Source organism: Chrysochloris asiatica, unplaced genomic scaffold, assembly GCF_000296735.1.
Source record: "Chrysochloris asiatica unplaced genomic scaffold, ChrAsi1.0 scaffold00140, whole genome shotgun sequence".
Classification (NCBI taxonomy): domain Eukaryota; kingdom Metazoa; phylum Chordata; class Mammalia; order Afrosoricida; family Chrysochloridae; genus Chrysochloris; species Chrysochloris asiatica.
In genome coordinates, this window is record NW_006408658.1 from 3,794,821 (window position 1) to 3,807,757 (window position 12,937).

The 12,937-nt window shown below is 37.4% G+C and overlaps 1 protein-coding gene across 1 annotated transcript; it reads left to right on the forward strand.

The window, feature by feature from the left end:
* The first annotated feature begins 1,060 nt into the window (after positions 1–1,060).
* Positions 1,061–2,019, forward strand: LOC102815008 (olfactory receptor 52H1-like). Its single transcript, XM_006870214.1, has one exon. The coding sequence runs from the start codon at positions 1,072–1,074 to the stop codon at positions 2,017–2,019; it is 948 nt and encodes a 315-aa protein (XP_006870276.1). The 5' UTR covers positions 1,061–1,071.
* The last annotated feature ends 10,918 nt before the right edge of the window (positions 2,020–12,937 follow it).

The following is a 12,937-nucleotide window of genomic DNA, read 5'->3' on the forward strand; positions in this document are numbered from 1 at the left end:
TCACTGTATAGTTATCTGTATGATATTGGTATCTTTCTATGTGAACATAATGGAGATATTACTGGAGAAGAGAGTGAATACAGATCCAAGTATTTAAAGAAGAGATTCCAGTTATTTTGAGAATTTACAAAGCGTATTGTAATGCCTGATCCAGTCATGAAATCTTGTATTTCTATTCTCTTTGTGGTCTCTGCCCTCTGCATGTATAGGTGTGTGTGTGTGCTAGAGAGAATGGCAGAGGACTTTATGTTTGTGTAAGGTGTTACTATCTTATCGAAGATGTGAATATGTTTATAAGGAACAGTGCTTCTTTTAGATGGAAATATTGACTGATAATGTTACTAAATTCAAATTATTACTGTACTATAAGCCTGTAAATTCAAGGATATAAAAATAATTTCTCTAGAGGAATATGGGGATATGAATCGAAGCTGTATAAAACATTTTGTTTCATGTGATACCTAGCATTCTATAGAGAGTCAGCTAGACTTTGTTTTATGGAATCAAGGTTTTGAATGGCAATAGCGATGTGTGTAAATCATAAGTCTATACTTCGTACTAATAGACAAGCTGGAATGAAATGAGTATTTGTGAGATGAAGTTAAAAACATGGGGTAGACATGGGTATTCCACAATGACAAGGCAGATCTTATACAATGGTGACCATAAAGGCATATGTGCTATAATCTACCTATTCCTGTTAAAATATGTCCTGTATTTTGTTCATTTGTTTCTAGGTATAGTATATAATGACAAAGGATGATTGTACCCAGTAAGGAAGACTTCCAAGAGAAGTTGTGAACCAATGGGGTTGGCTACACTATAGACAAGATTCTCTCTAGTTGCAATGACTGATTTTATGGTACAGTCCTGTCTTTTTGCCATGTTTTGCCAGCATTGCAGTCTCAACCCTTTATCATTTTCACAGGTCTCACATTTTCAAAATACGATTACCTTGTTTTGAGGGAAAAATAATAATGAATTAATCAATGTAAGAGTGACTCAGGTAACCCTAACTATCCTTTATGATTCTTTTCCCAGGACCTTGAATTTCTGCCATCCCAGTTTATAATGGTTACTTTAAACCTGAGCAGTTACAACCATGGACCCTTCACTCTAGTGGGCATCCCAGGCCTGGAGAAATTTCATGTGTGGATTGGGATTCCTTTCTGTGTTATTTACATTGTGGCTGTCATGGGAAACTGCATCCTTCTCTACCTCATTGCAGTGGAGCGTAGCCTGCATGAACCCATGTTTTTCTTTCTCTCCATGCTGGCCATGACTGACCTCATCTTGTCCACAACTTGTATACCCAAAACACTCAGTATCTTTTGGCTTGGGGCTCATGAAATTACCTTTCCTGGATGTCTTACACAAGTGTTCTTCCTTCACTGCAGCTTTGTCCTAGACTCAGCCATCTTGATGGCTATGGCATTTGATCGCTATGTGGCCATCTGCTCCCCTTTGAGATACACTACCATCTTGACCCCGAAAACCATCATCAAGATTGTTGTGGGCATCTCTTCTCGAAGCTTCTGTATCATCTTTCCAGTTGTATTCTTGCTGAAACGCCTACCTTTCTGCAGGACACACATTATTCCCCACTCATACTGTGAGCATATAGGGGTTGCTCGACTTGCCTGTGCTGATATCTCCATCAACATCTGGTATGGCTTCTGTGTTCCCATTATGACGGTCATCTCAGATGTACTTCTGATTGCCATTTCCTACACCCTCATCCTTTGTGCTGTTTTTCGTCTCTCCTCTCGAGAAGCCCGCCAGAAGGCCCTTGGCACCTGTGGTTCTCATGTCTGTGTCATCCTCATGTTTTATACACCTGCTTTCTTCTCCATCCTTGCCCATCGCTTTGGACACAATGTCTCCCTCACTTTCCACATTATGTTTGCCAACCTCTACATTGTCATCCCACCTGCACTCAACCCCATTATTTATGGAGTAAAGACTAAGCAGATCCGAGATAAGGTCATACTCCTCTTTTCTACTAAGGACACAGAATGATGGTCACTGGACAATGGAAATGATAGCATAAGTTCACAGCATATATAAATATAGCAAGAATAAAGAAACAAATGACATTTACAACATAAACTTATTATAGGTGTTTTTGAATATCAGGAAAGGATCTAGCTACCAAGTGAAAGACTGGAAATTCTAATCCACCTAGAGGTCTGAGAGGAAACCCCAAGTGCTTTATTAGAAACAGAACAAAACAAAGGCGTCATTGGAAATCTGGTGTAGCACAGTTCATTCATGACATACATGGAATTGCCATGAATTGGCATCAACTCAGTGATAACTAGCTTATTGGTTATATAAAAGAAATGGTTTGCTCTATAAAAATTTCCTTAGTGACATTTTTGCTTGTGGAACATGGTGGCATTTTTGCTTGTGGAACATGGCATACTGACTCAATGGCACTTAGCAACAACAACATAATTCACTCTGAAGGTACCACTCCTACCAAATGCTTTCATCACAAACCTATTTTAAACAGGTTCTTTTGACAGTATAGTGGAAATGGTGGAAGTAGGGTATTGATATATGCTGTGGCTTTTAAAAGGAGCTTTGATTGAACAATGGTTAAGCACTTAGCTGCTACCCAAAAGGTTAGCAGTTCCAATCCAGCAGCGGCTCTGATGGAGAAAAGACCTAACAATTTTCTCTAGTAAAGATTTGTTGTTATTGTTTTTAAGTGCTATCGAGTTGATTCTGACTCACAGTGGCCATATGTGGGGTTTCTGAGGACTAGCTGGTTAGTTTGAATCATTGGCCTTGTGGTTCCAATGGACCTTGAGGTCAAGTGCTTATCCTAGTAGGATACCAGCATAGGCTATCCTATGGGTAAGATTTAATTTGTCTTTTAGGGTCACTAATGAGTTAGTTAATGAAGGAGCTCTGGTAGCGTAGTGGTTACGAATCGGGCTGTGAACCACAAGGTCAGCAGTTCAAAACTACAAGCTATTCCGTAGGAGAAAGATGAGGCGTTCTGCTTCCATAAAGATTTACAGCCTTGGAAACCCTGTACAGGGTTGCTATGAGTCAGAACTGACTCCACGGCACATACCAACAACAGTGAGTTAGAGTTGTCAGCACATAAAGACAAAAATAGATTTAAAATAAAAGAATGGAGTAAACTGAGTAGTTTCCAATCTGTCTGGACAGGGCTGGTGAAAGGAGATGGGGATAAGACTCTTGTGGTTCAATAGTGAATAATTACTATTAGGAGTGATTGTGAGTGTTGCAAATTTAATGGTAGATGTTTTGTAACAAAAGGAGGGGAGTGGTTGATCTTACAGTCCTGGGACCATCAAGGGAGAAGAACGAAGTGTGGGACACTATCTAGAGAAGCAGTGACACCAGAGATGGAGGCAGAGATGATGTGGAGAGATGGAGTGGCTGGGGACTCTCAACTGAGGGAGGAAGAGAGGCTATATGCTGATGGCCAGGGGGCAGGCTTGCAGGGTATACACCCTTTGGTTGTTTGAATGATTATATATTCCCGAATGCTTTGGTGTACAGCCCAAAAAAGAAAACAAACCTGAAGGGATTGTAATCATTGCGATGAAATGAAATACGATAGGATGAATGTAAATCTGACGTTCGCCCATGTAAACTATCACTCAATTCACAATAAAAACTTAAAAAAAAAAAAAAGAATGGGGTGAAACACATTAAGCTAATGGCAATAAAAATGAACAGGAGTGGCATTATTAACTTCTGATAAAATAGATACTAAAGCACTAACCAGCCTAACAGACAAAGAAGGACATGATCTCATGACTAAAGAGTCAACTGAATAAGAGAAATTAGCCATAAGAAATATTATGAAAGAACCTCAAAATATATATGAAGTCTAATAGAATTGAAGAAATAGACAATATAAAATAGACTATAAAATCTCCTTTATAATAACAGTAGATTTTAACACAACACTTTTGATGAAAGAACAACTAAAAAGAAAATCAACGGAAATACAGAAGAACTAAACAACACAATCAAACACTTATACAGAGCACACAACTCAACAATAATACAATACACATTTTTTCCAGTGCACATGGAATATTGTCCAGAATAGACCATATGTTAGCTCACAAAGTAAGCCTCAATAATTTAAAAGCATCAACATACTACAAAGCATCTTTTCAGATCACAATGCTGTAACATTAGAAATCAGCAATAGGAAGATCAAGGAAACAAAATAAAATGCATGGGAATTGAATAACACTGGGCTGAAAATCTGCTGGGTAATAGTACAAATAAAAAAACAATACAATTCCTTGACTCAAGCAAAAATAAAAATACAACATGCTAAAACCTTTAAGAAATAGTATAAACAATACTTAGAAGGGGATTTTTAGCAATACATACACACATACAAAAAAGAAGAACCAAAATCAAAACATTAACACAACATCTCCCACAACTAGAAAAAGATCAATAAAGTAAGTCAAGAGTCACCAGAAGAAAGAAATAATAAATATTAGAGCAGAAAGAAATGAATTAGAAAATAGAAAGGATCAAAAAGAAAAAGAAAAAAAAAAGATTCTTTGAGAGGATTAATAAAATTTACAAACCATTGGCAAATCTACAAAAGAAAAGAAGAAGATGCAAATAACACCCTTAAGAAATTATATGGGTGGCATCACACCTGAACCAATAGAAATAAAAAGGATGATAACTGAATAAAGAATTGCACTCCAATAAATGTGAAAATCTAGAAGAAATAAATTCATTTTTAGAAAAACATGGCCTACCTAAATTAACACAAAGTGAAGTAGAAAACTTGGACAGACATACAAATAGACTAACTTCCTCCCAAAAGACCAAGTTCAGACAGCTTTACTGGTGAATGCTATTAAACATTCAGAGAAGAGCTGTTATCAGTTTTACTCAAAGTATTCGAGAACATAGAACAGTATGGAAAACTCCTGAATGCATTTTATGAAGCAAACATAAACCAAAACCAGGCAAAGATATGAGTAAAAAAGAAAATTACAAACCAATATCCCTCAAGTACATAGAAGCAAAAATCCTCAATAAAAGACTAGCCAAAAGAATTCAACAACATATCAAAAAAGAACACATCATAACAAAGTGGGAGTCATTCTAACGATGCATAGATGGTTCAGTATTAGAAAAACAATCATAATCCACCATATAAATAAAAACAAAGAGAAAGAAACACATAATCATATTGATTGGTGCAGAAAAGGCATTCGACAAAATCCAACATCAATTCCTGATAAAATACTCAACAAAATAGGAATTGAAAGGAAATTCCTTAACATAATTAAGTGCCTATATACAAATCAACAGGCAACATTACTCTCAATGGAGAGAAACTGAAAGCATTTCCTATGTGAACATCAATCAGACAAGAATGTCCTTTATCACCATTCCTATTCAACATTGTGAACCGACTCGACGGCACTTAACAACAACAACAACATTCAACATTGTGTTGGCAGTCTTAGAGCTATAAGGCAAGAAAGGGACATTAAAGGCATCCATGTTGGCAAAGAAGAAATAAAATTCTTTCTATTTACAGATGATATATATAGAAAATCTCAGACCCAGCAAGAAAATTATTGGAACTCATTGAAAGATTCAGGAAAGTGGCAGGGTACAAAATCAGTGTACAAAAATCAGTTGGATTCCTAAACACTAATAAAGACATCTCTGAAAAGGAAATTAGGAAAGCAATACTGTTACCAATTGCCACCCTAAAAATCAAATGCTTAGGAATAAATCTCACCAGAGAAACAAAAGACCTATATAAAGAAAACTACAAAGCACTACTACAAGAAATCAAGAGATGTGCAAAAATGGAAGACTATACCATGCTCATGGATAGGAAGACATAACATTATAAAAATGTCAATACTACCCAAAGCAGTCTATAGATACAATGCGATTCCAATCCAGGTTTCAACATTATTATTTAACGAGATGGAAAAAATGATCACTACTTGTGTTGTGCCATAGGATAAGCACTCAACCTCAAGGTTGGTGTGAACCACAAGGTTAGTGGTTCAAACTCACCAATAACTTCTCAGAAACCTTATACAGAGTATCTATGAGTTGAAACTGATTCAATAACACTTAACAACAATAACAACTTTATATGGAGAGGAAAGAGAGCCCGGATAAGCAAAGCACTGCTTAAGAAGAAGAAGAATGTTGGGGCCTCTCACTCTCTGATCTTTTATACACAGTGGTCAAAATAGCCTAGTATTGATACAATGAAAGATGCATACATCAGTGGAACAGAATTGAGAACCCAAAAGTAAATCCATCCACGTACAGCCAACTGGGAGTCCTAGTGTGGTGCTGTGGGTTAATGTGCCAGACTGTGAAGTTGGTTTGAACTGCAAGGTTGGCTTATAGAGATCATCAGTTTTACAGTCAAATTGTACACTTTGATTCATCTCACTGATTGAGATTCCCTCTTCCCACATATTCCATTTCCTCTCAGTGTTTCTAGTTTCCATTCCTATTTCTTTACAAACCTTTCAGAATTTTGTCCTTAGGTATAAGTGCTGCCCTTTTATGTTGAATGACTGATAATTCTGTGGTGTGAGTACCTCACTACTGTTGCTGTCTCAACTATATTCCTATCTATTGCTTGGCTGAAAATGGAATGAGGTAGGCTCCAGACCTGAAGCTGGCCAAGGGCCAGAATCTCAGCATTCCTTTACTCTCTATTTGACCAGGTAGCCTGATCTTTTCTCTAATTTTGTTCTACATTTTCTACTACTCTAGATCCTGCTAATGTGATCCATTTCAGAGCATTTGATAGATGTAGCTGGACACCATCTAGTTCTTCTGGTCTCAGGATCATCATGGAGACTTACATTCATGTGACCATTAGTCCATTCCATAATTATTTCTAAGCATCTTCGATTTTCATCATTTTTCTTTCCTCCCAATAGGGAGAAACAAACAGTTGTGTCTTAGATGACCAATTATCTGCCACCTAGTGCTCCACCACATTCATGCATACCCATGAAGAAATATCCTTTGTCAATATATTTGTGTTTAACTATTCATGGGAGCAGAAAGCCTCATCTTTCTCCCATGAAATGGCTAGTAGTTTCAAACTGCTACAAGGTTAACATCCTGACTTGTAACCACTATGCTGCCAGAGTTCCTTGTATCTACCTGTACACCACTGTTCTTACAGGATTGTGTATATAACAGTATTTACCTCTGTTGTCTTTCGCTCCTTCACTCCTTCCCCTTCCTACCCTGGCCTTCATCATTCTTCTGTCAACCACCCTTTTGTTGCACATAGCCTTCCTGGTTACCCAAGCTAAAATGTATCCACCCTCTTAGCTACTGAATTATTTTGCATTCTGTCCCACCCTTGATAACCAGCAAAGAATGGCTCTTTTAGTGTGAAAATCTTTTCTTGACTTTTTACAAAAGTGGTCTCATACACTTGAGGTGTAGGCTAGGGTAGAGGTGCAGTGAGGTTCGCCATCAGCAATAGCACAGAATACCAGGCAAAACAGATTCATGGCAGAGCTCCAAAACACATAAGCACATAGGAAGCACATAGGTAGGAATAAAGTTTGAAGGCTTATAGCTAATAGAATTTGTAGCAGAAGTAAGAAATCACGTACTTTTGAATCTGCCAGGCTTGGCGGCCTGGAGCCAACAACTTGGACAAGACCAAATGGCAAGATCCAGTGGGGGAACAGACATACCACGGAAAAACGGTGCATGAACCTTGGAGCAAAGGTGGACATTACACTTTTTTCGGTTTTACTTTGTTCTGATTTTCTTTCTTTTTTATGTTATCTGTTCATTGGCCTCCTGCTGTTTGTGCACCTCCATTCTGGTGACTAGAGGGGGTGCATGAGCAAGCAGACAACCCCTGCCCTCCACCACTAGTGGACTCTGCCACTCATGTGCACAGATACTCTCAGCCCAAGAGCTGACCCTGAACTTTTTTTTTTTTTTTAAATACACAAAAGGCCAGAATAAGGGGTGTAGAGAAAGAAAGCAAGTTTAAAAAAAAAAAAAAAAAAAGGCTGAAAATTAAATTAAATCCTCAGGGATAGCATAAAAACCAAGAGTGGCATCTTGAAATCTATCAGACAACTTTGAAGGCAAGAGGCTGAAAGAGGACATTAAAGTCATTAGGCTACAGATTTTTTTTTTTTTTCCTTCTCTCCCTCCTCTGCCTTTTCTGCCATTTTAGTCTACAGTATCCAATTTAGTTTTAGTTTTTTCTTGTTTTTGTGCTGCTGCTATTTTACTGTTTTATGTCCTCCTTTACACCTTTGCGGGACTCTTTTTCTCCCTATATTACCCAAGAAGAGACAGCAACTACTGCAATGTAGTCAAGCTACAGTCACATTCTATAAAACACCAAGACACAGGCAAGAACCAAAACCAGCTGCCATATACCAGGGAGGCAGACAACACCTGTGAAAGTTATTCTGAGTTAAGTAATAAGAAGAGTGAAAAGGGAAGGCCACATCCTGATCACATCTACTTGGAGGCAATATGAAAGCATAAAAAATACCAAAATACATATTCAATTAATTATTAAGGCCACAGATAAACAGTAAATGTGTCCAAGAAACAAAAGCAAATGACCATATCAGCACATGTCCAGAAACATGAGACAAATTACCTAGAGGTAGACCTGCACTCTATTCTAAAAGGAGGGTAGGCTTTGAAATGCCTGAGAAAGAATTCAGAAAAATGATTATAAAATGTTTCAAAACACTTTACAATGGAGTTAAGAAAAAGAAGGAAGAAGTCAGGAAAGGGCTGCAGGAACAATCAAATAAGATAGATACAGCATTGGAAGTAATTCAAAACCTACAGACAGAGGTCCAAACGATCAATAATAGAATATCATAAATAGACAATACCCTGAAAGGTCAAAGGAGTAGAATAGAAGAGATGGAAGGCAGAACTAGTGAGCTGGAAGACAAATCTCTTGATACCACTAAGATAGAAGAGCAAGCTGAAAAAGGATAAAAAAAATCTGAATAAGATCTAAGATTCATGTAGGACAACATGAAGAGGAATAACTTAAGAATTATTGGCATTCCAGAACAAGAAGAATTACACAAGTCCACAGAGGAAATAGTTGAAGAATTGCTGGAAGAAAATTTCTCTAACACCTGAAAAATGAAAATATAAACATTTAAGAAGCTCAAAGAACCCCAGTAAGGATAGACCCCAAAAGAAAATCACCGAGACATTTCACAATCAAGCTCTCCAAAATCAAAGATAAGGAGACACTTCGGAAAGCAGCTAGGGAAAAGAAGGGTGTCACATACAAAGGGAAGCAAGTCAGATTAAGCTTGGATCTCTCAGCAGAAACCATGCAAGCAAGAAGGCAATGGGGAAACATATATAAAACCCGGAAAGAAAAGAACTGCCAACCAAGAATCCTTTATCCAGCAAAGCTATCAATCAAATACGATGGTGTAATCAAAACATTCCAGGATAAACAGAAGCCAAAGGATTTTGCCAAAGCCAACTAACTCAGCACTAAAAAAAACATATAAAGGGAGTTCTGTGGACTGAGAACCAACAAGAACAGACAACAACCAGAGATTAACATATGTGGCAGAACCTCCCAGAATTAAGTCAACAGAAGGAAGAGTTGAGAACAGAACAAAACTATAAGAACAAACTCAGAGAATCTGGGAAGTCAGTCTATGATCAAAAGAATTACAATATAAAAGAAGGTAACCATGTAGGAACAGAGATCCAGATAGTGAGAAGCTCAGGTAGATTACAGTATAAATTAGAATGAACATAATGGAGGGAAAGGCTAATGGACTATAAAGTAACCTCATAGAAAATTAACACTTCACAACATACCAAGAAAATGAAAATCCAAGAACAACATGGAATCATTAAAACTATGAGGAAACTCTCAAGAAAGAACACAAAAAGAATGAACTCAGCAAAGGAAGACACACAGAACAAAGAAAGCAGCAACTCCACACACAAAAAAACAAACATAATGGCAGCAATTAATCCATACCTATGCATAGTGGTTACAAATTGGGCTGCGAGCCGCAAGGTCAGCAGTTTGAAACTACCAGCTGTTCTGTGGGAGAAAGATGAGGCATTCTGATCCCATAAAGATTTATACCCTTGGAAAACCTATGCAGGGTCGCTATGAGACGGAACTGACTCCACGGCACATAACAACAACAGTGATAATTACACTGAATGTAAATGGATTAAATGCACCAGTTAAGAGACGGTGGGTGGCAGAATGGATAAGGAAACAAGGTCCTTCAATATGCTGTCTGCCAGAGACACATCTCACACAGAGAGACAAAAACAAATTAAAAGTCAAAGGATGGGAAAAAATATATATACCAAGCTAATTGCCATAAAAAATGAATAGGAGTGACAGTACTAATCACTGATAAGATAAACTTTAAAGCAAAACCCAGCATAATGGATAAAGATGGATATTATGTCATGATTAAAGGGATAATTGAACAAGATGACTTAACCATAATAAACATCTATGCTTCCGATGAAGGAACTCCAAAATATATAAAGCAAATGATAATAGACATGAAGGAAGATAAATCTACAATAATAGTGGGTGGTTTTAAATACATCACTTTCAAAAATAGAACAAGCCAGAAAGAAATTTGACAAAGACACAGAAGAACTAAACAACACAATCAGCCAACTGGACCTCATAAATGTGTACAGAGCATTCAACCCAACAACAGCACAATACACATTCTTTTCCAGTGCACATGGAATATTCTCCAGAATAGACCATGTCTTAGGCCACAAAACAAATCTCCATAAATTTATAAATATCAAAATACTACACAGCATCTTCTCAGACCACAGTGCTATCAACTTAGAAATCAACAATAGGTAGACCAAGGAAATCAAGTCAAATACATGGAAACTGAATAACACCCTGCTAAAAAGCAAATGAGTAGTAGAAGAAATTAAATGTCAATTCACAATGTTCCTAGAAACAAATGAGAACCAAAACGCAACATACCAAAATCTTTGGGACATGGCGAAAGCAGTGATGCGAGACAATTTAGTGCAATAAATGCACACATCCAAAAGAAAGAAGACCAAAATTAACACATTAACACAGCATCTACAACAATTAGAAACAAACCAGCAGAGGGAACCTACAGCCACCCAAAGAAAAGAAATAATAAAGATTAGAGCAGAAATAAATGAGATCTACCAAACATTCAGGAAAGAGCTGTCACCAATTCTACTCAAATTATTCCAGAATATAGAAGAGGAATGAAAGCTTTCTAATACATTTTATGAAGCAAGTATAACCCTTATACCAAAACCAGGGAAGGACATCACTAAGAAAGAAAATTCTAGACCAATATCTCTCATGAACATAGATACAAAAATTCTCAACAAAATGCTAGCCAACAGAATCCAGCAACACATTAAAAAGATAATACATCATGATCAAGTGGCATTCATATCAAGGATGCAAGGATGGTTCAACATTAGAAAAATGATCAATGTAATTTACCATATATATTTATAAAAGAAAAGAACCATATGATCATATTGATTGATGCAGAAAAGACATTTGACAAAATCCAACATCCGTTCCTGCTAAAAACACTCAACAGAGTAGGAATTGAAGGGAAATTCCTCAACATCATTAAGAGCATAAGTGCAAAACCAACATCATACATTACTCTCAATGGAAAGAAACTGAAAGCCTTCCCTCTGCGAACAGGAACCAGACAAGGATGCCCTTTGTCATCACTCCTATTCAAAATTGTGCTGGAAGTCTTAGCAAGAGCTATATGGCAAGACAGGAAAATTAAAAGCATCCAAATTGGCAAAAAAGAGGTAAAACTCTCTCTTTTTGCAGACGATGTGAACCTATATGTAGATAACCACAAGACTCAGTAAAAAAGCTACTAGACCTCATTGGAAGATTCAGCAAAGTGGCAGGACATAAGATCAATATACAAAAATCAGTTGGATTCCTCTAAACCAAAAACGAGACCACTGAAAAGGACTTTAGGAAAGCAATACCATTTACAATAGCTGCCAAAGGAGGAAATACCTAGGGATAAACGTAGCCAGAGAAACAAAGGACTAATACAAAGAAAAATACAAAACACTACTACAAGAAACCAAAAGAGACTTACAAAAGTGGAAGAACATACCATGTTCCTGTATAGGAAGACTTAACATTGTGAAAATGTCAATACTTCCCTAAGCAATTTACACATATAATGCAATCCCAATACTGATTCCAATGACATTCTTCAAAAAGATAGAAAAAACAATTGAAACCCACTCGGCAGTACTTAACAATAAAGTCCAACATCACTGATCTGACATTACAGATTTGATTCTAGTTCCACATTTATAAGTTTCCTGCTGTGTGCCTTGGATAAATCATGTTCACTCTCTGGACTTCAGTTTCCTCCTCCAGGAAGGAGTTTTAGATGATTCCAGTCCTACAGGAACTGATCCCACTTCACTCATTTCCGAACCTTCCGCTGACTCACTGTTTCTGGCAAATTCGTTCTACATCCATCCACATTTCAAATGAAGCTGTTCCGGACCCAGAGCCTTGACACTTGTCCTCATGGCATTCACTCCTCCCCAATTTATGCCCTTCCAGTTTATAACTTTACGTTTTCATTGGGCATAATTTAAATACATTATAGTTCTAGTGTGGCACTGTTGGACTCAAGGATGGTTTGAATCACAGTGTTGGTGGTTCAAGCTCACCATTGTCTCTTTGGAAGCCCTATATAGGGTCGCTATGAGTCAGAACCAATTTAATGACACTTAACAACAAGGAGCTCTGGTAGTGTAGTGGTTACGAATCGGGCTGCGAGCCTTAAGGTCAGCGGTTCGAAACTACCAGCCGCTCCGCGGGAGAAAGATGAGG

Coding starts and splice junctions, on each gene's coding strand:
- LOC102815008 (XM_006870214.1), top strand. CDS start 1,072: ATGGTTACTTTAAACCTGAGCAGTTACAACCATGGACCCTTCACTCTA.